Source organism: Pimephales promelas, chromosome 9, assembly GCF_988280905.1.
Source record: "Pimephales promelas chromosome 9, fPimPro1.hap1.1, whole genome shotgun sequence".
NCBI classification, from domain to species: domain Eukaryota; kingdom Metazoa; phylum Chordata; class Actinopteri; order Cypriniformes; family Leuciscidae; genus Pimephales; species Pimephales promelas.
In genome coordinates, this window is record NC_142777.1 from 18,890,994 (window position 1) to 18,918,890 (window position 27,897).

A 27,897-nucleotide genomic window follows, 5' to 3' on the forward strand; every position below is an offset into this window, starting at 1 on the left:
GCCCCTCTTTGTAGTTGCATATTGAATTATGAGATATGCAGGTAGAAATAAACTATCGATATATTTTTTTTTTTCTGGTAAGAAGATGTACGTGGATAATACAACGAACAGCATTCTAGGTTGCTGAAGTCTCTCGTATCAAAGAGGACACAAACAGATGGTGTCCATGACTCCTATAGGAATAAGAGGAATGGACTTATTTTAGTTCATCCTGTTTTACAGCAAACCCATAAAGCAAATATACATTTTATGGTGGAATTCTCAAACAAAATAATCAGCAATATGGATTTCTTAGTCCCTTGGCACTTTAAAGACTTAGATCATTTAAAAATGTATATATTTAAACACTAATAAAGGCTGATATGGCCTTAGATATATATTTTGGATATATGGATATTTAGTAGCTACTGATTTAAATTGGATAAATATTCAACCTCACTGTTTAGTTATGGATCTTTAAAGCTATTTATTTAAGATAAATCGTTGTAGCTTGAACTCATTTATTTCTTATATCGGTTCAAATGATCTTATTAATAAGATAACAGCGTAATTTGTCTACTGCAAACCTGACCCCTTTTATGACAGTCCAGTTACCCATGTAAATACTATGTACTATGTACTTATTTTAGTAACTGCAATTACTGGGTAATAACTAGTACTAACCCTGAACCTACCCCAAAACCTACCCCTGTTCCATGTATTTATTAGCCAGCACTTATAGGTAAGTACATTGTAAGTACACTGTCAGTTCTGTACCGTAAAAGGAAGCGTTACCGGCATTTGTAATGTTTAAGTCAAACAGCCATTATCTAAAAAAAAAAAAAGAAAGAAACATCAAAAAGGCTTCAGAAGGACATCATGAAATAATTGTATAGTTTCACATTATTCACCCAGACTACCTGTCAGGGTAGCTTCAAATGAGATTAGTGTGTGCAACCAAAGGAAATTCATCCATCCTACATGCCCTCCACCCCCTGCTGTTCACTGTTTACATAATGCATCAAGGTACAGAAATTTGTAATTAAACAGTCTCACACAGCTGGGCTGAGAACATGACGATGGCGATGGAATTTTGCTATGGTACTATGTGCATTGCACAGATCACATGATTCTTTCAAAGCCTGATATCAGTTATACATGTTTTAGTGCACTTTGTCATTGTCTCAAAACATAAGATTATTGTAATGTTTAATAACATTTGATTTAGTCACCAAAACACAACATGATTTTTCAATTTAGTGTTTTTAACAAGTAGTTAATTCAGTGGTAAACAATGCAAGATCATGTCAAATCACCCTTGTTACTGAGATAATTACAGTTATAGAGGCTATCAACTGCAGAACAAAGCTCTGAAACAATAAGATTTAAACTATTTGTAAACTCTAGTCAACTTCAGATAACATGAATTTACAATGAAAAATCAAATAGCTAATTCAACATTTATTAACACATCGTTCAAATTAAAATTTAGATAAAGAACCTGACCTAACATAAACTAACAATGGACAGTTGTACTTTTATTAAACAAAGATTTAACAAATGCATTACTCATTAGTTGGGGTTAGTTAATGCATTAACTAATCATTAGTTAATGCATTAACTAATCCCAGGCAGCAACATCGTGTTTGGCCAGATCCGTCCCACATCTGGTACACGTGGATTCCACACATACCAAATGTGGGCTGAATCTGGGCCGACATTATCTTAATGTGTTACCAACAAAACCATATCTAGTAATAAAATCTGACGCAGACCAGAGAAAAATAGAAGAAAACTTGGTACTGGTACTTCATTGATGATGTGATGCGTTTCACCTTAAAACAATATCTATCACTCTTGATTTCTTTGATTTTTTTTTTTTTTTTTTTATGTTTTGATTTGCAAATTTGTCTGAGGCTCAATGCACCTCCATCACACTAAGGAATGAAGCAAAGGGAACCTCTTCACCATAATGGATACCAAAAAGGACAATGGTATCCATATTTTGAGCATAACAAAAGAACCATGAACTGAAGGCACTGCACATGAATAAATCATTGACTGTATCTGCAGTATGAGACCAGCAAATCTTTGGATACAAATAGATGCAATGAACAATATGACGCACACTGCAGTGCATTTAGATCCACCTTTATCATAGGAAAGGATAAAAAACCTCAGCTACAGAAAATGAATTAATGCTATCACATCCATGTGTGCAAACATCAGGAAATATTAGCATTGTGATATTTTTTTTTAATGTATTTTAAAAAAATACACATGCAGAATTTTATTTTTGTCTTTTTTTAGGTTGCGTGTTGTATTTAAAAAGTAAAATAAGTTCAGAATCAGAAATAAATAATCATATAATCATATTAAAACAAATACACCGTTCATACAGACTGTTTAAGATACTGCTTGAAAGATGTATGTATAGGTTTCTTAATACAGCATTCTTATTGCGATTCATCAGCATAGTACACAGTCAAATACTGTAGACGTTTCCTGAAAATTTATTAGAGATGAAACACAGACTGGTGCTGCAATGAAGAAGTCAAAACAGTGATACACTTTGGTGTTTATATTGAGATAATATTTCTGCATGGTTTCCTCCTTCGTTGAGAGGCTAAGACTCGTCTCCCTCGGGATCCCATCAGATGGGGAGGGAGGGGGGGGGGTGCTGTGTGAGAAGACATGTCTATGTGCATGCGTGAGCGAGAGAGAGCTGGAGCGAGGGAAAGAGCATGTGTGCACACATAAAAGAAAGAGGCAGAGTGTGAGTGCGAGCGCAGATGATGCTGCTCGTGGAAGGAGATGGTGCTGGTTTTGGCGTTCCTTCCTGTGCTACAAGATTTCCCCCACTAAGGTTTGACCTCTGCGTCCTGTCTGTTTGGCACCTCACCTTCTTGGGTAAGAGCTGTTCATTTTTTTGCTGCTGGAATCAGATCAGGCTGCTGTGCTGTGACCGTTCCTCATTTTTTGTGTGTTTTTGTGTGTGTCGTATGTGCAGAGAGACACAGAACGACAAAGGGAAGGGAGGAGGGTGGAACAGGCAGAGGATATCATGTGTGTGCTATAAGTAAGGACAAGGAGAAGACAGAGTTGGAGAAGAGGGGAAACAAGACACAAGGCAGAAGCGGCAGACATCGTCTCTTTTTTGGCCAGAACCTGAAACAAAGACAAAAGAGGTAAAGCCTCTGAAGCCGAGACTCAGACGTTCTGCTTCGTTATTCCTCGGATTCCATGTGCCAGTGCGATTGAGGGCGAATAGGATGTCTGTGTCTGGAAAAAAGGAGTTTGACGTGAAGCAGATCCTCAGGCTCCGCTGGCGCTGGTTCAGCCACAGCACTCAAACCTCAGCTGGGAATGGGGGCTATATCCAACAGGAAGGTTTCGACCACCGGGGAACACCGGTCCGGCTGAAGAGTCACTCTCGGGACAGAGGGGGACTTCGCAAGAGCAACAGCCCTGTGCACAGCATTCTGGCTCCGAACCCTGGACCCACGCCTGTTTATGTCAGGCCGGGCAATGAATCATGGCACCAGCAAAACATCATACAGCACCTCCAAGCTAGCGAGGAGCTTCCCAAGAGCAACTCACCTTGCAGTGCCAGGAAAGAGGAGGCGAAGAGCAGCCATGAGGATGCGAAGAGCAATCCGGAGGATCCCTCTGAAGAAGAAGCCACAGCCAGGTAAAAAAAATAAATAAAAAAAAAGAAGCTCAGTGCAGAAATAGAACAGTGTGTGAAGAGGTGCCTGCTGTTGTCAGCTAACACATTCAAGCGGCTAAGTTTTGCCTGTAGGCATAAAATACATGCCGTTTGTGGATGAAAATCCCATTTTTGCCCTTCATGGAGTAATGAAAACAGACAGTACGGTGCTGAGAGATGAGTGAGGTGTTATTTTGGCACGAAGTGGATTTACGGTAAGCCCCAGGGAGCGTCGGGATTGAGAGCAAGTACAGTATTTAACTGTCACTTTATTTGAGCTCATTACGCTAGTGATATTCTCTCAGAAATGACACTTTGTTTTATTTTCATTCGCCGTGTTTCCAGTGCTTAGGGCCGCCGCTTACACGTTGGTTTGGTCTTCAGAGAATATCATTTTTCAATCAACTCCACCATTGCAGCTGCCACCACAGCTCACCTGGGAATAGTTCAATCACATGGCATGCGGGTTGTAGAAACACAGCTCTGAAATATCCATGGATAAATTATTCATCAAGCAGACATCTCACAAAACACAGAGGAAAACATAGAGGCGTCTGGATTTAGCTGGCAGTATAACACGTTCTGTAAGCCGTGAGGTGGTTCGCTCTTCATTTTAGCAGCCTGCATTTTCATAACCTGAAGCTGGAATGTTTCACGGCTTGTTAATGCATGCATCCTCTGCCTTATAAATGTTACAGAGAGTATACCATTACATCAGAGCCCATTGGCGCAAGGGCAATAAATCTGGGAAGGGCAACCGGATAAATTATCTATAGTGGGGATGATATTTACACATCAGTGCAGTTCAGAGAAAAAGAACATTTAATTTTCTTGCGCCGATCGATCAAAATTTATGAGATTATAAAGGCCTACCTACTTCCACAGATAAGTTTCAATTCACATATTAAGTGCTGGATGTTTCAAAGAGAAAGAGCCTGTTGTTTTTTTCCCACCACCAAGTAGCTCTGTCTAGTATAATGTCATTGAAGTAAACATTTTCTCAGATAAGGAAGTGGAGAGACTGACCCACAAAAGATGATGTCATGAGAGATAAAAATCAAAACACACTCTTTTCTTAAGAAATGTTTCAACAAAGTACAGTACATAAGATTCTACACCCGATCAACAGTTGTAGTCTTTTATGCTTTTATACTGCTTTGCAGTCCTAATTTATGTATAAGTACATAAACTATAACCGTTCATCAAGTGTTTGTGACAATATTTACATTAATTTTGAATCTTGGTTAAGAATACTTGTACTTGTTTATTATAGTGTGCCAAGTGAATCAAATGTAATCAATATCATGATGTGCTGATTGATTAAACATAATTAATAAGATATGTATAAGCTGTGAAATGCACCCTAATGAACATATAAATGCATTACATTATTGGGAAACAATAACAGATTCAAACACATAACAAATTCAAAAACACATGCTCCTTACATGGGCCAGAGGGCATTAAATACACAACCCGATCTCACGACCAAATCATACGAATTTGACGAATGATTAAAAAGTGGCTAATTCTTAACAATTATACGACCTCACTTGTAGGAATTAGTACAATTTTGCTAAATCGTACATATTTTACGAATTGGCCAATTCGTATGAATTCGTACGAATGACTTACCCCTTATCCCGCCCCTAAACCTACCCATCACGTGGGTTTAGAAAAATCGTACGAATTCGTACGAATGAGGTCGTATGAATTAGCCACTTTTTAATCATTCGTCGAATTCGTACGAATTGGTCGTGAGATAGCATAAAAATACACTTATTTTTCTTCCATTTTAAAAAACGTATACACTGTAAAAAAAATATTTTCAAGATTTGTAATTACAACATATTTTCTTTTGTCAAATCAACTTTATAATAATTTATTTAGTTGAGATAACTTATTATTTTGAGTTTCTGATAATGAAATTAATCTCCTTCATTGTATTAACTCACTTTTCCCAGTTCAATCAACTTAAAATTTTAAGGCAACCAGGGTTACTTGCTTTTTTAAGTTAAATCAACAATATTTTTTTACAGTGTGGTAATCACAACATTTTTTCTTTTGTCAAATCAACTTAAATAATTTATTTAGTTCAGATAACATATAATTTTGAGTTTCTGATGGTTAAATCATTCTCCTTCATTGTATTAACTCACTTTTTTCAGTTCAATGAACTTAAAATTTTAAGGCAACCAGGTTACTTACTTTTTTAGTTAAACCAACAATATTTTTTACAGTGCAGTACTGTAGTCTTTCCTGTAGCTCACATAGTAGAGCATTGGCGCTTGCAACGTTAAGGTCATGGGTTCGAATCCCAGAGAACTGATGAGAATGCAAATGTGTAGCTTGCAATGCAATAAGACGCTTTGGATAAAAGCGTCTGCCAAATGCATAAATGTAAATTTAAGTAGATGGCCATGGGTTGGTACCCGCTGAAGCTCTGCTATAGACACATCTTTCGTGGATATTACGATTCTATCAATATTTTAGTGTGGTTTCGGCCTTTTATCTTTAAACAGTATGGTAATAGAATCAATTTGGGTCAAATACAATAAATAAAATGGGTAAACCCCGCAAGATATTGAGCCATCTTCACGTCAGTCTTATCCGCATTGCTTCTCTATGCAAGACATGAACTCTCAAACATCAAGTTTTGACCCTTTAAAAGCTCATGTTAATTACTTTGCTAGTCTGAAAGCTTTCTTTGTGTTATAGTCCTCTGCACTGATTGATATGGTCTTGTGAACTTAAGTACCATGACTTCATTCTTCATCTACCATAGAAAAGACCTATTTTCAGACTGAAATGACATTAGCTGCAACATTAAAACAAATTGCAAATGTAATCTTATACACTAGAAAACTATTAACCCCTGAAAACCTGCTATGTTTTCATGAGCACCACAGTGAGGCTATACATTGTGTTATGAATATTTAATCAGAGAATTAGATAAAACAAAAGAAATTTGATCTCTTAAGACTTCCCCTTCGTGTGCTTTAAATAATACCTCAGAGCCTCTAGGTATACAATGATACATCTGCTGTTACATATGTTTGTTATTCTGTGTTTTTCTTCCCAGTTCTTTTATCACTTTTCATTTAGTATGCGTAAATAAAGCATAAATTTGCCCTACAGGCACAACGTGATGGAAATGAGGCCTTTAATGTGCTTCCAGACTTGGGATTTTGTTGTGCATCTCTGTGTGCGAGTTAATAGTGAGATCAGACCTAGTTCCCAATTGTACGTTTTTACCCAAAAGGCAAAATAATGACTATTCGTTATTTAAGCATTTTATTTTCCTGTGAGACAATCATCAGTAGGGGAGAGCTAACTGAACAGGAGGTGGTAAAGCATTGATAGAGCGCAGTCATAAATCAGAACAAGAGAATAGGTATGTAAAAATAAAATTATTAGCAGTCATTATTTATTATTTGGTCTCATAGGTTGTTATAAAACTCATTTAAACAGAGAAATGTTCCATATCTTTGACACGGTGTAACGGTTAGGCTTAGGTTTCCATTCCCACTTCCGTTTGCTGTCCTCTCTCCATTTGCAATGCTAATAAAATGGTGATACGGCTAAGTAAGAGTTATTGACATTCAAAGTCTCAAAACAAATGCACAATTATGTTAACTTTTAAATAAATTCAGACTTAATAAGTGTCAAACATGTCATGCCTAATAATGCAAGCTATATAAAATGTAAGAGAAATTAATCTGAAACAACACTCATAGATTTCATTACCAGTAAAACGTCAAACTGGTGGAACTTCAAAATCTTGCGAGGCAGCCAAGGCAGTAATGAATAAAATATTTTAGGAAATAAATTAATCTGGATTCAGCCTGGAAGCCATATCACTATGGGAATTGATGAAAACTGCTGAATACTATGTTTAGAATGTTTCTTTCGATCTTCTGTAATATCGAGGCTGCTGACCTGCTCAGCATAAATAATTCAGAGGGTTTAATGAAATATCTATCTGTTTTAGTATTATTTGTTCAAACAGAAAGCGAGATGAAGAGGCTTATGACACATACTGAAATTGTAGTGGTCATGGTGATTTTGTAATTATGAACTGAACCAAATAATGTTAGTAAAGAGCAGACTGGTATCCCAAGCTGCACTAAGTATTTGTAGTAACCTAAATGGCTCTATGAATAACATTTATTTTGTGTCTTTTTCATTAAATTTAACATCAAATACAATATCTTACTTAATAGAATCTCTAGTTACAAACATAGATGGTCTTTTACTTCAGACACTCATTTCGAATAATAATAATCTGTTTCTGATCTTTTCAAAAAACGGAGAAAATTGTTTGGTGTCCTACATATCCCTGCAGGCGTAAAGGGCTTAGTGTCCTGTCAGTGATCTGTGTTACAATTTCTTCAATAATTTAACTAGCGGACAGCATGCTGCCTTGCAAAGGGTTATGGGTGTTTAACTACAACACACTCTAAAAAATGCTGGGTTGTTTTAACCCAACTTTGGGTCAAATATGGACTAACCCAGCCGTTGGGTTAAATTTTTACATTACATTTTTAACCCAACATTTCGGCTTTGTCCATTTTTGACCCAAAATTGGGTTAAAACAACCCAGCATTTTTTAGAGTGCACTGTTATGCACACATTAATAGTTCTTTTCAAGCATTCTCATGAAATCACAGTGGAGAATCGTCTTTGGATCAATGTTTTTTTTTTTTTTTTAAACCGCTAATTGTCTGTATAGCAGATGACCATATATATTACGACAGACAAGAAAACGTACTCGGTTACATATGTAACCTTAGTTCTCTCTAGAAGATGGAACAAGTATGCTTTCGATGCTTTCGGGAAACGCACCCCAGTTCTCATACGACATCATCTTTAGGCTACAGTGAGATCAATATTATTGTTGAATATTAAGTGTCCCCACTAAGCAAGCTAGTGCCCACAGTGGCAAGATATTGGTAGTTGAACAGTCCTTGTAAAAAAAAAAAGACCACCCCTTTCTTTTGATGAAATGCTGTCTATAAGAGGAATTCTAGCCCTGACCCTTTAATAAGGAAACAGCAGAGACTTGAGTCAGCAGCTGTTACGTTGAATGATATCTCAATTTCCTCTCAATTGCCTTGGAAAATAATGACACCATCTTGTCCTAGGATGAGTAGAGCTTCATTTCAGGGAGAGATTTATGGTAGGTCCATAAAACATTGACAGGTCAAGAGACATTGTCCAGGTAGAGGAATATAAATGTAGTGTTGGAGGGGTGGGGCATAAATGTGTTGTGCATTAAATATTTGCACAGCAATGCTAGTTTGTTTAAAGTATATATATATATATATATATATATATATATATATATAAAAACAACAACACTGAAGCTCAAACAGAAAGTCAAATAACTATTGAACACTATTTCTAACAAACCCATTGCATTAAAATTGGCTTTGCAAAACCTTGTTTTACAATCTTTATAATTAAGACTTGAAGCTTGCCTTGAAGCTTGATTTTGAGGGGGCTTTTTATTGATTAATCAGTGAATTAAGTTTTTATGTGTTCAAAAGAAAGCATCACACAGCAGCCTTGGGAATATCTAAACTTCATAAGGGCTTATTTAACATTTTTAATAAAGGGCAGCAGGAAAAAAAGAAAACATTGAGAAAAATTGTTCTTTTCAAAGGGTAGATTGAGACGGCAGCAGACTGTTATTGGGTGCAAAGCTCAATAGCCTTTATAATTACTTTCAAAATTCACATTTACATTAAATATCTAAACAAAACACCATCTGTCTTACAGTTTGTCTAATATATAGGCGTCACTATAATATTCAATGCAAATATTTGTAGGCTATAGTATGTTAAAAACACACTATATGTGTAAAAGTGCCACATACTAACACTCACTTCCTAAGAATGTATTTTGTCCTTCAAAATACAGCTATTAGCATAATTATTGATAATTCAGGACTTCTTGTCATTTTAAGTCAATACATTAAAGCAGGGCAATAAATTATCCTAACACTGCTGAGTGTTCCACATTCAATCAAATTATCATTCAGCTTTTCAACATGTCTATTAGCCTCAGCATAATTTGTAGATGTTCATAATTTGCATTTGTTGAGAATAGGATAGAAAAAAAAAATGCATACTTAGCAAACATCTGGCTTAATTTTTCTTACCGAATATGATGGGGGAGAGATTTTTTAACAACATAACAAATTCATTTAACAAGCCTATATAAATACTTCTTTAAATAATGTACAGAGTGCAGGAAAGCCCCTCTGTCAGAGAACCCCAAATGTCATAAGACGTTCCTGGGTGCTGATCTTCACCTAAGTGGAATTCTAACATTTTCTGCACAGCTTTTTATAACCCTCGAGTAAGCACTGTTTAACTTGCAGTTTGTTAGCAGTTGTGCTGACTCTGAGACACTGCACACTGAAGGGGCAATATAGTCTGAAGATAAAAAAGAAGAAAAAATAAGTGCAACACTTATGATGATAAGAAGAGGTCTGACCCGGAGGTTCTATATCACTTTGAAAAAACATGCTTTCATCTTCACACCTGTTTGGCTTCTGAAGGGCTGTGATTGGTTACGTTTAAAAGTATCCTCAGTGACTTTATCTTTGTTTTAAAGTGCAGCTCTCGAAAGACAAAAGAACAACCCTGAAAAAAAAAAATACAAACACGTCTGGGGGTATTGTGTTTTTATGAATAACTCATTTTATCTTTACAAAAGGGCCTAAAATAAAACAATGAATCAAAATAAAATGCCTTTAATGCATTCCACCGTGGATTAACTACCACATGGCGACTGTTATAGCACTGAATATTAAGACATAATGATACACTTGGTAATTGTTCCTCGGCTGTTTCTTCAAGAGGTCTGTTTATATGCAATACAATCTAATTAAAGGCCTTGACTATGTGACCTTTATAGCTACTCATAATGTTTTTTGTTGTCGTCTCATTAATAATGCATTCATGGAAGTTGTTCACAGAGTGTGGATTATTAAATGTATAAAGCTTTATTGTCTAATGTAAAATACTCTCCCTTCAGCATATAGGCCTTAACTTTAGGAAAGGAACCAGCCACACCTTTGATCTATTCAGTCAGGATTGAAAGTATGCCGAAAGGACTTGACTTTTTGACAAGTGGAATTCATATACTGTATAGGCATTTTGAGGCAATAACTTATTTTGATTGCAACAGCAGCAGCAATTTTATGTCACAGTTATTCACAGTCACAAAGGGCTGCTACTGTTCTATTGGCTTACATGACTTTCCTTGTCAACGAGGTTTGGATGGTTTATAACAACTAATATGGATAAGCTTGTTACATCATTACAACACAATTAGAAGAACCCATTCACTCTTTATGCCCCTTATGATATTTCTGTTATTGTTTTAGGCACCTAACTTATAGGTAGGGGAAATAAAGGGAACTCAGAGAGCAACATAGTGCCTGCCCAGATCCGGTCCACATCTGGTATGTGTGGAATCCACATGTACCAGATATGGGCCGGATCTGGGCCGACACTATGTTGCTGTCTCATTATAGCAAAAATTAACCCTGTCAGGTATCACTTTCAAGGGGACATTTTGCAATAATTATCCCACTTATTATAAGGCTGATTATATATACAGTATTCATTTAATATATTGATTTCATTGCAAGATATGCATATATTGAAATGTTAAACATTTTGAGAGTGTAGGGAGATAACACAGTCTCATCCCAAGACGTTTTTGACCATAAGTCAACATCTGCCGTTTTAGGGTACCCTTTAACGTCAGTTACATGGCGATCCTGGGACGTCATACAACTGACGCTTTACCTTTAATGTCAGTTAGGTGACGGGGTATGTTTAGGGGTAGGTTCAGGTCTGGGGTAGGGTTAGGATCTGATAACGTCATCTAACCGACGTTTAAGGGTACCCTAAAACGGCGGATGTTGACGTATGGTCAAAAGACGTCCCAAGACGTCAGTTATATGACATCTTGGGACGGGACTGCGCTGAGGGAGACCCACTTCCCTTTCAACACCAACTAGTTTTTCAACACATCATTCGCAGTGCTTCATGGGAGTGGAACCCAAAAAAGCTCTTTTGTGTTTTTGACTTTCTGATTGACATAATTATCTGTTCAGTTGTTTCTTTTTAATTTTCTCTAAAATTCTTTTGTATTTTTTTTCACCACAAATTCTGCTGTTAAACTAATTTGAAATAATGTGCTGGCGGCTTCAACAGAAGCAAATACTATCAATTAATAACCTTGTAGTGCACAAAGTAAGCTGTCTTTAAAGGTTTCATTAAAAATCATTAAAAGTTATCATTAAAAATCAATTCCCCAATGGAGAAAATTAATGGAGAATGGAACCTGACTATCTGTATAGCCTAGACTCCGTCAGTGAAAGTCTGCGAAACGAGACTCAGTTTCTGTCAGAATGAGCCTTTATGCAAAATAGATATGGACCATTTTGCAAGATGTAAACAACACCTTCCAACCACTTCCTGTTTTAGTTTGTAAACGGTTTCTTTATTTCAAATGTAAAGAAAACATTTAAAGATGTGTGTTTCACTTTTTGATTCAGTTGCATATGTTCTGTTGGTTGTATTTTATTCCAACGTTTATGTAGTGTTAAAAAACTGAAATAGGCAGTGCTTCTGGACCAGTGTTGTTTACAGCGCAGTCTCATCCCAAGACGTCATATAACTGACGTCTTGGGTCGTCTTTTGACCATACGTCAACATCCGCCTTTTTAGGGTACCCTTAAACGTCGGTTAGATGACGTTATTGGATCCTAACCCTACCCCAGACCTAAACCTACCCCTGCACCTACTGACGTTAAAGGTAAAGCGTCAGTTGTATGACGGCCCGGGATCGTCATCTAACTGACGTTAAAGGGTACCCTAAAATGGCGGATGTTGAGGTATGGTCAAAAGCGTCAGTTAAATGACGTCTTGGGATGAGACAGTGTTGGTTTATGAGTTTGAAATGCTTAATCTAAACTCATGCACTTTTACAGCAATAGCTCAGCTCTGTGTCATCTGTGTTTGCAAAAGCTTGTAAGCTGGAAAATCCCAATTGTATTGTTTAAGGCAATATTTTACTCATACGCAATCCGTTTATTTATGCCCATTCTGGCAAATGATTTGGACAAAACTCTTTCTGAATGCTGATGGCTGGATATTTATCTCTTAAACAGTCATGTTCTTTGAATGCTGGAATTGAGCAATTGAGCCAAAAGAAAATAGTTCCTTTAGCACAAATTCTGGGGATTATATGAAAACAGATCCATCTTAAAAATGAGGTTGAGCCCCCATGTACTCACTACACCAGACTTAAAGGACAGTGGGTGAAAATGCTAGAGGAATAACGCCCCAGTTAAGCTGTCTAGGTGATAAAGATGATTTCTACGCACTGCTTTGAGCGAGCACAGATAGCTGTAATCCTCTTTTAGAAGTGAGGTTAATTCATCTTTCGTAGTTTACTGTTATGGAATTGTCTGTTAGACACAACCGACATATTATTAGTATTCTATGAACTGAAGAATTATAGATATGCCAGGTGTTTTAAAAGATATGCAAGGCAGAAAATAAAACACCTTGCAAACATTGGCCTGGTATTTTTTGAACAATGTATTCGCAAGACTTTTTGAACATAGGCCTACTCAGTACTTTGTCTCAGCATCCGATGGCACTGTTTGTACTTGTAGTATTTTAATCCTCAAATGCATAAATGTTTCGCTAATCACTATTACATATTTGGGTCTATAGCGACCTGGATCTATATCTAACATGGATGGATCTCTACCTTTCGCGATAATATAAAACTCTCCTGATATTAATGTACAGCGCAGTCTCATCCCAAGACGTCATATAACTGACGTCGTGCGTCTTTTGACCATACGCCAACATCCGCCTTTTTAGGGTACGTCGGTTAGATGACGTTATCGGATCCTAACCCTACCCCAGACCTAAACCTAACCCGTCACCTAACTGACGTTAAAGGTAAAGCGTCAGTTGTATGACGCCCCCGGATCGTCATTTAACCAACGTTTAAGGGTACCCTAAAAAGGCGGATGTTGACGTATGGTCAAAAGACATCCCAAGACGTCAGTTATATGACTTCTTGGGATGAGACTGTGTTATAATGTTATACAGAAATATTACAAAAGATTAAGCTAAATACATTTTGTTACCTTTAGGAGCTTGGAAGGATTTGAGCAGATGCAATCATCACTGTCCTCGTCAGACCTAATTTCCCAGTAGGCCTACATTCAGCAACTGGTTCATATTCACCATCTTAAACATATTCTCAAAACTATCATTTTCGCTGGCAGCTTCCTTGTCAGATCCACCAACAAATGACAGTGACACTAATATTTGATTGTGTTTAGAACTTACCCTCCAGTAAATCACTGAGCCATTTCAAGTTTTGCTGATGATACTTCCTATTCTTTTGTTTTCTGCCTGCAGTAACAATGAGTGAATCGTATCTTCATCATTGTGTTTCAGACATTGCCACATTGTGGGATAAAGGTGAATTGCACTTAATCAATCATCGAAGATTCAATTCCTGTTGTGCAGAAAAATATACTTACAGTGTTACACACTTCGGGTTGTTCGAGACCCTATACAAATTTTACCAAAAAAAAAAAAAAAAGAAAGAAAATCTGTCAGAAAACAAGTGTTCTTTTATCATTTTCTTTTTCTTGTTATATTGATTAGAATGAATTGATTGGGGAATACTAAGAAGGTTGAAAATATAAATGAGGAAGAGGGTAGTGAACGACGCCCCAGGTCACTAAAGACCAGATATGCGTTTAAGGATTGAACACGAAGAGAAGATTCAGAATCTGAATTATAATATGTTGTTTACATTAACAATGAGACATCTTTGTTCAATGACATTTTGGAAAAGAGAGGCAAACTGCAATATGGATGAAAACCCCACAGACACACAGAACTGGTTCAGTTATTATTTTATAAGCAGGAAAGCACCGTTGTGCAGCTTCAACATAATGTTTGCACTGTGCATCACTGAATAACAAAGCACGCTTCAGAAACCAGGAAAGAGACGCTGACATGCTGTTCTATGAGGAATAAGATCCTGCCTCTTAAAATCGCTTAGGGCTGCTTCAGTATGTTTGCAACCACTTGTAGTATTTCTTGAAAGGTCAACCGAATATATGTGCAGAGAACACACGTGGGCAGAGATGCTGACACATATATATCATTATAAGATCCTTGAAAAATCCTTCAAAACTACCTCCTAGCAAAATTCTCATTTGATTGACAACGACTCTGAGCTGCACCACTAAAATTGTGAAAAACACTTATCAGATATTCAGAGCTTTTGCACTTTAACAAATAGCAGTTTTTAAAGAATAACATATTCAAAGCATGATACTACTGATGATAAGGATCTGTTTTTGAGAGAAGGATGATGTAAAATCTGGTTAAGCACTTTGTAGTTCTCCACTCTGTGTTATGCTCTTGAAATAGCGTTTGAAGAGCCTGTTGGCAGGCACTTGTCAAGAAACGCTCAGGTAACTGTAACAACTTCCCACTTGTTATTGATCTGGTTGAATAGAGTGATGCAGTTCAAGTTCAATAACTGCTCAAATGCTGTACTGATATGGAGATATGATGGGTTATGTAATACACCACAATAGATTCTCATAAATGCTCTCTGAATACATAGTATGCAACATATCAAATAGCGGTTAAACTACTGAGCTTTTCATTCTTCCTCTTTATAAGGCAAAATGATTTCAATTTTACAGCAAGTATAGTACTCGAAGACAAGTGTATTATTAGCACAAAAAAAAAAAAAACATTGAATTTTAAACGTTAAACATTTCAAAAGCAATTCCAATGTGAGATTAATACATATAATATGAAACTCCCATATTATTTAGGGGTTACAAAAATGTGGTTTTGTTTGCTATACATCATTTTTCAGATGCACTGTGGCTCTTAAAGACCCTTTATATAAAAAGCCAATTTCACAAGCAGAAAGAAAACATTTTCAGTAAATTTACAACCTTCCAGAAAGTGATACAGAAGCAATTTGGTTCTCCGATATTGGTAGACATAAAAGTCCTCTCAGCATTCCTTTGAGCAAAAGTAATGCATCTAGGTTTTTACAGCCCCTCTTATGTTGGCTTATTTCTTATTCAGTGCACCCAGCTCTGTGCCAAAATGTAGTTATAATGTCATGGAGATAAATTACCCATCTATTTAACATAAAAAACAACCCTATAATGACCAGAAGGAGTCTGGGACTGGTAGCCTTTACTGTCTACACAATATAAACACACTATTATTTAAGTTTGAATGTCGTGCAGCTGCAAACGTGATGATATGATGCAAAGAATACATACAAAGAATGTGATGTACATTTAATGTCTTCTTTAACACTTGATTGCCTTATGCAACATCAGCAGCTACTGGCTTTAAAGCCATCTGAACCAACCCGGTCTCATCCCAAGACGTCATATAACTGACGTTTTGGGACGTCTTTTGACCATACGTCAATATTCGCCTTTTTAGGGCCCCCTTAAACGTCGGTAGATGAGGTTATGGGATCCTAACTCTACCCCAGACCTAAACCTAACCCGTCACCTAACTGACATTAAAGGTAAAGCGTCAGTTGTATGACGGCCCGGGATCGCCATCTACTGACATTTAAGGGGGCCCTAAAAAGGCGAACATTGACGTATGGTCAAAAGACGTCCCAAGACGTCAGTTATATGACTTTTTGGGATGAGACTGTGTTATCTGAACACTTAAACTGTTTCTCCCATGTTCTGTTCAACTAAGGTACAAGTATCTCAAAACATTATAAAAGGGAATTATGCAAACGTACAATATTTTAAGCAAACACATTTTTTTTTGGATGCCTAAGTATATGTGAAAAATAGGCTATTTGATATGATCCGTCAGCCAGACAGCATGAGTCTGGCTTTGCATGTTGCATTAGATCAGAGCAACCCCAGGACAATTTTTAATGTTTAGAAGTCAACCCCCCTCCGCTTGTAAATATCAGTGCGATCACCTACCCCTGACAGCTGACCAGAGAGATAAAGATAATGTATTCCGTATGAGAGTCCCCTTGCTCATCGAGCCACCTTATGTCAAGCCAGCTCCATCTTTTTAAATGGGCCAACTGACTACTTATCACAGGTATTCTGCTATAAAGTGAGAATTGAAGCGTATATCTAGAATTACTGTGATTTATATGGCAGTATGTTCAAAAACTAGCTCATATGACGGAGCATGTCTGCCTTCAAAGTCGAGGACACAAGGGTGAAATTCTGCTTCGTGCTTTATGCCTCCAAGGACGGAGTCACAGTTCACTAAACCATTGATCCAGTGACCGCAGTTTTCACTGGGATTTACTTTGTAATTAAAACTTTTACGAGATCATAACGTTTTATCAGGTGCTTAATATTCATTCCCAACTTTATGGTTTTGCAACTGGAAATGGACAAAAGGACGTGAAGTTATTAAAAATATCATAATGAGTGCTTTGTTTTTGTAATGCAAATCTTGGTTGACTGCGGTTAATAACCAGTCATACAAAGCAAACTCCACAATTGTAGAGTTTTTGAAAATGCCTTTTTTTATGGCATACAATTACAGAAAAGTAATCAAAATGCGTATACTGTGCGTCCCTACGGCATCTAGACTTTTTTGAACTGTGTTTTGGACTGGTTAAATGTCAGCCACGGATTTATTCCGTGAAGGACAGCAAAATAAAGGCTTTAGATTGTTTGCTGTGAGTCAGAGGGATTATTCAGATGCAGCACAATGGCTTGTAATCTACCGGTCTGCGGGGAGAGCAGCTCAGAATTTACATTATCGTGGCTTTATGAAGAGACCAGATCCCCGCAAAGTCCTGTGCATCAAAAGAATAAATAAAAACAGTAAAGTTTGTGCAAATGGTAATCTGCCCCCTCTGGAAAACTCTGGCTTTCAATCCACTTATTTACAGAGTTTAGCTCTAATGGTTTCAATTTTAGCCCTGACAAGTGTGAAGGACGATATACATAGAATCACCAATGTCCAATTGGAAGAAAAAAAGAGTATTGTTATGTCTTCCAAAAGCCATCAAATAGTCAAATATATATATAAGACTAAACAACGCATTCTCAGCGTCATCTAACCGATGAGTTTGACCATGCGTCTAAATACGACGCACATGGAAACTTTTAGCATCAGTTAGATGATGCGGGTAGGTTTAGGTCTGGGGTAGGGTCAGGAGGCGCACCTCATATTGACGCTAAAGGGTGCCATGTGCTTCGGATGTTGACGCATGGCCAAAAGCATCAGTTAGATGATGCCTTGGGACTAAATCAGTCATCACGATTATTTTTTGAAAAAGCTATGAATATTTTTCTTTCATTATGACATTAACAGCATGTGTGCTGCAGAGAAAAATGATGGAAAATGGCACAATATTGTTCATGACATACTTATTAAGTTTGCTCAAGCAAACACAGAACGTTCCCTTAACGTTCCCGAATGGTCCCATGAGGTTATTTTGGTATTTTTTGGTAACCAAACAAGAACGTTATAGGAGAACATTCCATGTAGGTTATTTTTAGGTTCCATTTTTATAACGTAAGGAGATTGTTCCGGGAACGTTCCCTTAACCTTAAGGGAAAGTTCTAGGAACGTTCTGGGAACCAAAAACTAACGTTCCCAGAACCTAAATTTGTTTGCTGGGTAACTGCTTTCCCAAGTAATATTACAAATTTATATTCAAAAACCTTGCCTGTTTAAACCTGTCATGGGTTCAATAACTGAAGCTCTGCCGTAAGAGTCAAATAACCCATAAATATGCATGTCCAAAATAATACTTTGCCATTCACACATTTCAATAATATGACCACAAATGATAGATTTCCAAAACAACATTTCTGTCATTGTTTAATCTCCCTCATGTCATTCCAAACCTGTAAGATTTTTTTTTTTTTTACTTTTCTGTGGAACACAAGAAAGGAAAGTCAAAAACAAACATTCATTTTGGACCAAAGAAAGCAAGTCATACAGGTTTGTAATGCTATGATGTAGGCCTAAGTAAATGATGACAGAAATGTCATTTTTCTCTTTGATCGAATTAAACAGCTATTAGAGTTGGAAGAGTGTTCTATAAACACTGAAATGTACATGTCCGTGACTCATGCGTTACCGCAATCCAAAAACACATTTTTTCCAACATGACCTGTCAGTCAGCGTAACTCTGTGGAACCTCAGAACTGACGGGTCAATTGAGGGGAAAATAAAAGATGAAGTCACAGGTGGACACAGCAGCTTGTGCAGGTGTTAGTTAAGTTTTTCCTGTCACCCGCGTAGATCAAATAGCCATATCAAACTGACAGGAGTGCACATCGCTTGGTCTCAGCTCAACTCCGGTCTTCCTCTTTCCCACAGGTTGGCTTTGAACAGTATATCTAGGATGAGCTCCAACGGCTCAGATGAGTTTTTCCAGGCCACAAACCATGCGGAACAGACCTTTCGAAAGATGGAGACCTATCTTCAGCACAAGCAGCTGTGTGATGTACTTTTGATAGCTGGAGATCACAAGATCCCTGCACACAGGTGAGTCTCCACCGAATCAAGGCCTTTCAAATGCCCTACTTTCACTGCAAAACCAGACAGATGAATTGGACATAAGGGAGCACTGCTTAAAATTCATTGCAATACTTCTTAAAATCAATTGAAAAGAGATTGAATTTACATTCATCTTTCTTAGACAAAATCAAACTATTACTGCTACTTAAAACAACTAAATTCTGTCAGTAAAGCTTTAACTCTTAGTTAACTTTAATAGTTTACCTAAGCAGACTCCAAAAATATGACATTATTCTTCACAACACAAAAGGAGAAACATTAAAGAGCTGTACTGGTTTTTTTTTAATGCAATAAATGTGAACTGGAGCTTTCAAGTTTGAAGAAGGCCGCACAAGTACCATACAATTGTTCATTATGATTCATGTACTACAGTATAGTCTTCTGAAGTCATATGTCCTTAAGTCTTTGTGTAAGGAAATAGAATAAAAAAAAAATTCACTCAAAAAGGACAATTCTGTCATAATTTACTCAATGTGTAAAAAGTTACATGTGTACCCAAAAGTTTTTCGTTCTTCTTCAGAACATAATGAAAGCCCCATTGGTCCTTGTCCATCAAACAAGTATACTGAGCTTTTGTACTTTTTAATGTGTGGAAGTTTTGGTGGAAGATGTATGAAAGGCTTATGTTTTTTTGAATGACGCGGGTTAAACAAATCAATTTTACATTTTAATTTTTGTGTTCCTTTTAATACGTGAGTCTACTACAAACTATTAATACTATAATAAGACTTAGTTGATATGTAGTTGCAAAGTTACTTATAGTTACTAGAATGTCCAAAAGTGGACCATCAAAATAACAGCCCATTCTCACCCCCAAGGCATCACCTAACTGACGCCTTCGGAAGCATTTGACCATGCTTCAATATCTGACGCTTTAGGCGCCCTTTAGCGTCAGTTAGATGACGCCCTAGGATCGCGTGTACCCTACCCCTACCCCAGACCTAAACCTAACCGCGTCCTCTAACTGACGCTTTCCTTTAGCGTCAGTTAGGTGACGCCGTAGGGTCGCGTCATGTAAGTGACGCTAAAGGGCGCCTAAAACGTCAAATATTGAAGCATGGTCAAAGGTGACGCCTTGGGGTGAGAATGCGTTGAAAATAAACAATGCATTCTCATCCTAGGGCGTCATCTAACTGACATTTTTGACCATGTGCCTAAATCCGACGCATATTGCAACCTTTAGCGTCAGGAAGATGACGCGGGTAGGTTTAGGTCTGGGGTAGGGTTAGGGTTAGACCACTAGGAGGCACGGCTCATTCCATGTGTGTCGGATGTTGACACATGGTCAAAAGCATCAGTTAGATGACGCCTTGGGATGAGAACGGACTGAAATAAATCCAATTACAGGAATGTACAGACGGGTTTTGTGAACCAATTTGTCATGTAACGGATATCATTCTCTCATGAGCGTGTCAATGAGCTCTGGGGTGCAGGGGGTTTAATATTTTCAGTGAATAATGTTTTTTTTGGTAACACTTTACAATACGGGTGCACTAATATACATTAATTCATGCTTAACTAATGCACAGATAATCATGAGTTAATGTATAACTCATGAAGAACTAAAGCGTTTATTAATGATTACTGCATAATAAAAAGTCTATATGATTAATAGATTAAGTAATACATGAATTGCTATCAATTCAATGTGTCACTGTGCATTAATTCCTTAATGACTATTTTATTAACTAATAGTGTAAATTAATGTGTTAATTACCACAATTGGTCAAAGCTATGCACTTCAAATTCCAATTGCCTGCTTTAATTAATCATTTGCAAAGGTATCATTATATTATGACTTTACTTGTTGGGGCACATCATTATTAACTAGTCATTTAGTAATTGTAGTCATTTGCACATGAATTTGCACTAACAATGAAGTAATTCATCATGTATTAATGCATATTAGTGTACCTGTCATATTATCTGGAAGTTGAAATACAAGGATTTGACTCATTCTGGTAATTAACATTAATTAACACTATTAAAAAATGAGTTATTATGAAATTAATCCACAATTACATATTTAATTAATAACAATTCATGTATGAACTAATACATTAACATTACAGACTCTTAATTAGTTTCTAATTTGGTAATCATTAATGAGTAGCTTAGATAATCATTAGTTACACATTAATTCAATATTATTTGTGCAGTAGTTAAGCATGAATTAATGCTTATTAGTGCACCAGTATTGTAAAGTGTTACTGTTTTTTTTGTTTGTTTGTTTTTTTTAAATCTGTATCTTACACAAAGATACAGTATGGCCTCAGAAACCTTGAAATATTTCACACAATGACATTGTATGGTACTGCATTCGTTTTGAAGCTTGAAAGATGGAAAAAGTCATGGGTTTGCAACAACATAGATTAAATACAATTTCATTTTGTGTTCACTGTTCCTTTTAAGGACAGATATGCAAATAGTAGCGTCAAGAAGAGTCAAAACTTGTGCTGCATGCTCCATTTCAAACTACAGATCGTGTTGAACTTTTCTAAGGATTCTAAAACAGTGTTTATGTCTCTCGGCCACTGCTGAGTTTTTTGATGCTATTCTGTTGGAAAAATCTCTGTAGTCAAACCTCTACTGCATGTCCCAGTTTGACACTGAGCTCAATCAACATCATCCCAGAGCCGGATGAAACAACCTGGTGAAAATAGCAGCTCACACAGCACTGAGATACATCTTTTTGTACGGGAGGATTTTTCTTCGAAGACGACTCGGGAGAAGTTGTTTGAGTTCATCGTGAGATGTGGTTACATGTATAAACATCTTGCAAAATTATTTGCAGACTCGTCCTGAGTGCAGTTTCAGACTACTTCGCTGCCATGTTCACAAATGATGTCAGGGAGGCAAAACAAGAGGAAATTAAAATGGAGGGTGTTGATCCAGAGGCACTGAAAGCACTGGTTCATTTTGCTTATACTGGTGAGTATCTACATTCCACTTGCAGACTTTTTTACGATTTTTTTTTTTCATTGATGCCAGTAGGCAAACACTCATTTACAAACAAAAACTAACTGTTTAACATTGCACCAGTTAAACATGCATTTTATTCCTAGAATAATTTTGAAAGGTTTGCTGCATATTTTAGCATTTTCTCTAAATTTACAGGAGTCCTGGAGCTAAAAGAGGAGACAATTGAAAGTCTTTTAGCTGCTGCTTGCCTCCTCCAGCTCTCACAAGTTATCCAGGTCTGCTGCAACTTTCTGATGAAACAACTGCACCCATCCAACTGCCTGGGGATCCGTTCATTTGCTGATGCACAGGGATGCATGGATCTTTTGAATGTCGCTCATATCTACACTATGGTAGGACCTGGCATATAAAGTTGCTTGTCAAGGATAAATTATACATTACCTATAAATAGTGCTAACATTTGTCCTGACTGCTAGTTGCTGACCTTTTACAGTAATTTTCACTGTAGAATTACAGTTAAATAACGCCACACAGTGAATGGGAGTTAAATGATTGTGATGGTTGTAGAATCCCAATGATTATCTGTGTCTGCATTACAGTAAGCTCATGCATATTTACAGATTAACCAGTATAATGTCTAGAGTACAAGCTGGCAATGTTCCCGGCATGCACTCTGTCATGAATAAATTATGTGGTTTCATTATTTTACTATTTGCTGGTTTATATCACTGTTGTTTTTTACTTATTTTGTAATGTACAGATGCATTTAAATGTAGGTTGATTGTCAGAATAATTGATTTTTAGTATGTATATCCAAAGTCCTTTCAGGCAAGTCATGCCACTCGCCGCCATCTTGGTAACGCCTCCGGGCAGCTATTTTGGACTTAACAAGACCAGGCTCCTATCTAAATGAATGGGCAGAGAGTCAGAACTGCACTTCCACTGGTCACCGAGACATAAAAACTGCATGAATAGAAACAACAGTAAAATATAATAAAAATTGCTGGAAAAGTTTGATGACTTTGCATTAAAATAAGGTTTAAAACACCGTTTTCGCCGACTCCTTGTTGCGTGCGCGCTGCACAGTTTGAAATGCACGCTCTTGCTCACTCGCTCTAGATTCCGAGAGATTTGAACTAATTTGCGGGCATCAGCGAGCCTCCATCAACCTGCGGGAGACACCCGGAACTTCTGGGAGACTTGGGATGTCTGATATTTACACAACGCACACATACACTGCATATCTAATCTACCGCCTTTTCAAACAGTTACGTATTTAAATGTTTCCCGGCTTGACCGTTAAACGCAGACGATTGGCTGTCTAGCGGGAGGGGCGGGGCATTTGCATAAAACCGCCATCTTTGGTGTTACGGGTTTTCCCTATACATTTGTATTAAGAATTGAGGAAGTGGCATGTCTCTATATGGTATATCTCATACTAAAGGTTCGCTAGAGATAACAACCATCTGGGGAATAATTTTTCCACATACAGTGAAGGGAAATATAGTTAAAGGACAAGTTCAGTATTTTACAATTAAAGCCCTGTTTTAAGATTGTTTCTGATGAAATAGAATTGTTAAGATTGTTTTTTAGACAAATACTGCTGTCCCGAGAATTTTTGGAATCTGTGGGTGCACCCTCACACCTCCACAATGGTAGCATAGGTGCACAGGAACAATCCTTCATAAAACGCATAAAACTTTAGTTTACAAAGACGTGAAACTCACCGAGTGGTCTTGGGTGTTCACTGATATGCTCACACAAAAATCGTATTCTGGCGGAAATGGAAATGGGGTTGTTTGTATTCTTTCTGTAGTCTTATGCAGTCATGGTATCGTAGCCTACACTATAGGTAATCCATCCGTCTCCATATTAAATCCATATTCTCACATAAAAATCGCTGCAAAAGATACTTTCCTACAGGCATGGGCGAGGCTAGCCCCTTTTTAGGGGTGCTGAAGCACCCCTAAAAAGGAGCTCAGCACCCCTAAAACTTGGAGCAAGAAATGTTGTTATAAATGTATGTTATTCTGTAGGCTACAGGTGTTTTACCATTCGTTGTAAAACTGTTGACCTATTTTTCTGAACGCCACACAACCGTACATTCTTCCGTTGAGAGCTTGAATAATAGACGGATGGATTACCTATAGTGTAGGCTACGATACCACGACTGCATAAGACTACAGAAAGAATACAAACAACCCCATTTCCATTTCCGCCAGAATACGATTTTTGTGTGAGCATATCAGTGAACACCCCAGACCACTCGGTGAGTTTCACGTCTTTGTAAACTAAAGTTTTATGTGTTTTATAAAGGATTGTTCCTGTGCACCTATGCAACCATTGTGAAGGTTGGGGGAATCCGAAAATTATCGGGACAGCAGCATCTGTCTAAAAACTTAACTTAATATCAAAATCAATTATTTATTTTGTACCACTATTACATTGGCTGAAAGAAAATGTGATATAATTCAATTAAATGAATTTAAAAGTGAAAAAGGTCTAAAATCCAAGTCAAAAGAAAAGCTAATCACCACAATGATTAAAAAAAAATTAAAAATGCTTACCCAATTATCTAAATTATAATAATATTTATTCATCTGTTTTTTTTAATTACAATTTCTGTTATCATAGAAAATGACACAGTATACTATCACAGTACAATTCTAGACATAGTATTTTCATGTCAGAAATTACTGATAAAGTAAGGTGACTTACTAAAAAGCAGAAATGTATCCCAGAATATCCAAGCAGCTCTACAAAGAAAGTTAAATGGTTATTGGAACTGTCAATCAAGAATTTAAAGGCTAGATTTTGAGTAAATTACAGACTGAAATATATCAGTAACACTTTACAATACAGGTGCACTAATAAGCATTAATTCATGCTTGACTAATCCACAGATAATACTGAATTAGTGTGTAACCAATGATTATCTAAGCTATTCATTAATGATTACCACATTAGGAACTAACTAAGTAAGGTTAATGTATTAGTTCATACATTAATTAAATATGTGATTGTGGATTAATTCCATAATAACTCATTTTTTAACTAACAGTGTTAATTAATGTTAATTACCAGAATGAGCCAAAGCCTTGTATTTCAACTTCCGGATAATATGACAGGTACACTAATATGCATTAATACATGATTAATTACTACATTGTTAGTGCAAATTCATGTGCAAATTACTACAATTACTAAATGACTAGTTAATAATGATGTGCCCCAACAAGTAAAGTCATAACATAATGGTACCTTTGCAGGTCATTAGCAAATGATTAATTAAAGCAGACAACTGGAAGTTGAAGTGCATAGCTTTGACTAATTGTGGTTATTAACACATTAATTTACACTTTTAGTTATTAAGTAATTAATACACAATGACACACTGAATTAATAGCAATTCATGTATTTCTTAATCTATTAATCACATAGACTCTTTATTAGTTGCTGATGCACTAATCATTAATTAATGGTTTAGTTCTTTATGAGTTATACATTAACTCAGTATCTGTGCATTAGTTAAGCATTAATTAATGTATGGAATTGTATGGAAGAGAGCAGCATGAACATTCTTCTCAACGTCTCCTTTTGTGTTCCATCGACCAAACTAAATTCATAAAGGTTTGAAGCAACATTAGGGTGGCAAAATTTTCACTTTGAGGTGAACTTTAAAATAAAATCTTGAACCATGTCAACTCTTTTCCTGCATATTGAAAAACAGGAAATACCACAAGTTTTAAAATCTAGTCACTGACCTAGACAATTCCAAGCATAAAATGACTTGATGTGACATTTTGTATCTCGGCATGCGGTCAGTTTAAAGGGGTGTGCAGAGCTCTTTGATGTGTGAGAAATATAGCAAAGGCAGCTTTGGTTAAATAATGCCAATACATTAAGTATTCTCAGGAGCCCAAAGATCCCCAGAGCACATTTGCTTGATGGGCATTTCTCTGCCCAAGTGCGGAAACAACTTAGGAAGATAGCCGTTATCTCCTGAAGGACATCTGCACAGGCTGTTTACAAAGGGCTTTCCAGAGCAGAGAGGTTAATCTAATCAGAGAACACAAGCAGAAAATTTCCTGTTCCATCACTTCGGTAATGAACACAGAGCTTCCTGGTTTGCTTGCTGTGGTGTTCAGATTATAAAGTTCTTTTTTTGACAAGCTTGTTTTTCCCTGTTTCTGTCTCATCCTGACATTACATCTGTGTGTGTGTGTGTGCGTGTGTGTGTGTGTGTGTGTGTGTGTGTTTGTGAAGCTGCAGTCTTACATGGGTTAATGTCTCAGTTCGAGTCATCTATGGCCTGTTTGTGTTTTCTTTTGAATGTAAAAGGGAGATTCGTTTGCAGTAACAAGAGGAAAAGAATGCGCAGAATAAAGCAACTGAGACAATGCTTAGATAAAATACTGACAACACAAACACTGCTCTAGGTCAAATTTCCCCTCATGAATACATTAGATTTGGTGCAACCCATTAAATCCTCACATCCTCCCTTACTATTTAATCCATTTAGATATTCCGGAGCCTTGTGCCTCTCACACTAATATTGCTGCGGGACCTGTTACTTGCTGTTCAGTTTAATGCCCTTGCCTAAAATATATGCCCCGAGAGGCCTTAAAATTAATGTTTGCAGTGAAACAGAATTAATGTATTCAATTAATTGCCAGGGTGCTTGTGATGGTAATTGCAAATAATGAATCTATATCAATGTCACCAGAATAAGTAGAGTTTAAATCTATATTGAGGAGGGGCTGAAAATCAATGCATGGTACTTATTTAATTGTGTGTGTGAGCTAAGCTCCGAGAGCCCAGGCGCGGCTTTAACAGAGATGATGCTGTTTAGATCTGATTAATGATCAATAGGATGTTTACTACCCTTATTTGCAACAGAATCAATGGGGATTACTTCTGCTGCACAAAGGAGACTCTGGAAGTGCCATAAGTAATGAACAAGCTTGTTAGAGAGATTTACGCCATCCTCTTAACTTGCTACAAGTTGAACCTTGAAAGAATGGTTTTATCAGAGAGCAACTCAGATGTCCTTGTGGACGCATTGGAGCAGATCATTGTATCGCTGATATGACATGTTTTTAAACATTTATTAGATTCTTAAAAATGAATCATTGAAAACAAGATGTTATATTTTGTGTCAGTGCCATCCACTTGTTAAGTCGTGACATAACGAATACTCTTTCAGGTCCAAACCTCTACTCCGTTTCAAGCGAAAAGACCATCTTAACGGTAGCATGTGAGCACTAATCAATCATATGAATGAATGAAAAGTGTTAACTTTGAACATGTAAAAAAGAAAAAAAACAATCAATAACAATCTAAATAATAAATTGCATAAAAATAAATATAAATAAAAAATAATAATAAAAAAATAAAATAAAAAAATATAAATAAACTATCACCTAACTAATAACCTTCTTCCTCTCTATACCTTGCATATACCTTATTTTTACAATGCTTTTTAAACTTAGAGTCATACTTGGGCATTGTTTAAATACTGAACTTAATCTGTTCCACATCTTCACTCCACATAACGAAACACACCCAGCCCTAATATTATATCTCCCTTCTCTATTAAAAAAAAAACAGTTGTTGAATATTGCCAGGGTGTAGGTTATTTTTTGCTTTATACAT

At 36.8% G+C, this 27,897-nt stretch overlaps 1 protein-coding gene across 1 annotated transcript in view; it reads left to right on the top strand.

Annotated features, from left to right (window-relative positions):
* Positions 1 to 3,153: 3,153 nt before the first annotated feature.
* Positions 3,154 to 27,897, top strand: part of klhl4 (kelch-like family member 4) — a 39,282-nt gene continuing 14,538 nt past the window's right edge. The window contains exons 1-4 of the mRNA XM_039648591.2: positions 3,154 to 3,670; positions 19,120 to 19,287; positions 22,115 to 22,251; positions 22,438 to 22,634. Of these exons, the coding sequence (XP_039504525.2) occupies positions 3,252 to 3,670; positions 19,120 to 19,287; positions 22,115 to 22,251; positions 22,438 to 22,634 (921 nt within the window). The 5' untranslated portion in view covers positions 3,154 to 3,251. The remainder of the gene's footprint in view (positions 3,671 to 19,119; positions 19,288 to 22,114; positions 22,252 to 22,437; positions 22,635 to 27,897) is intronic.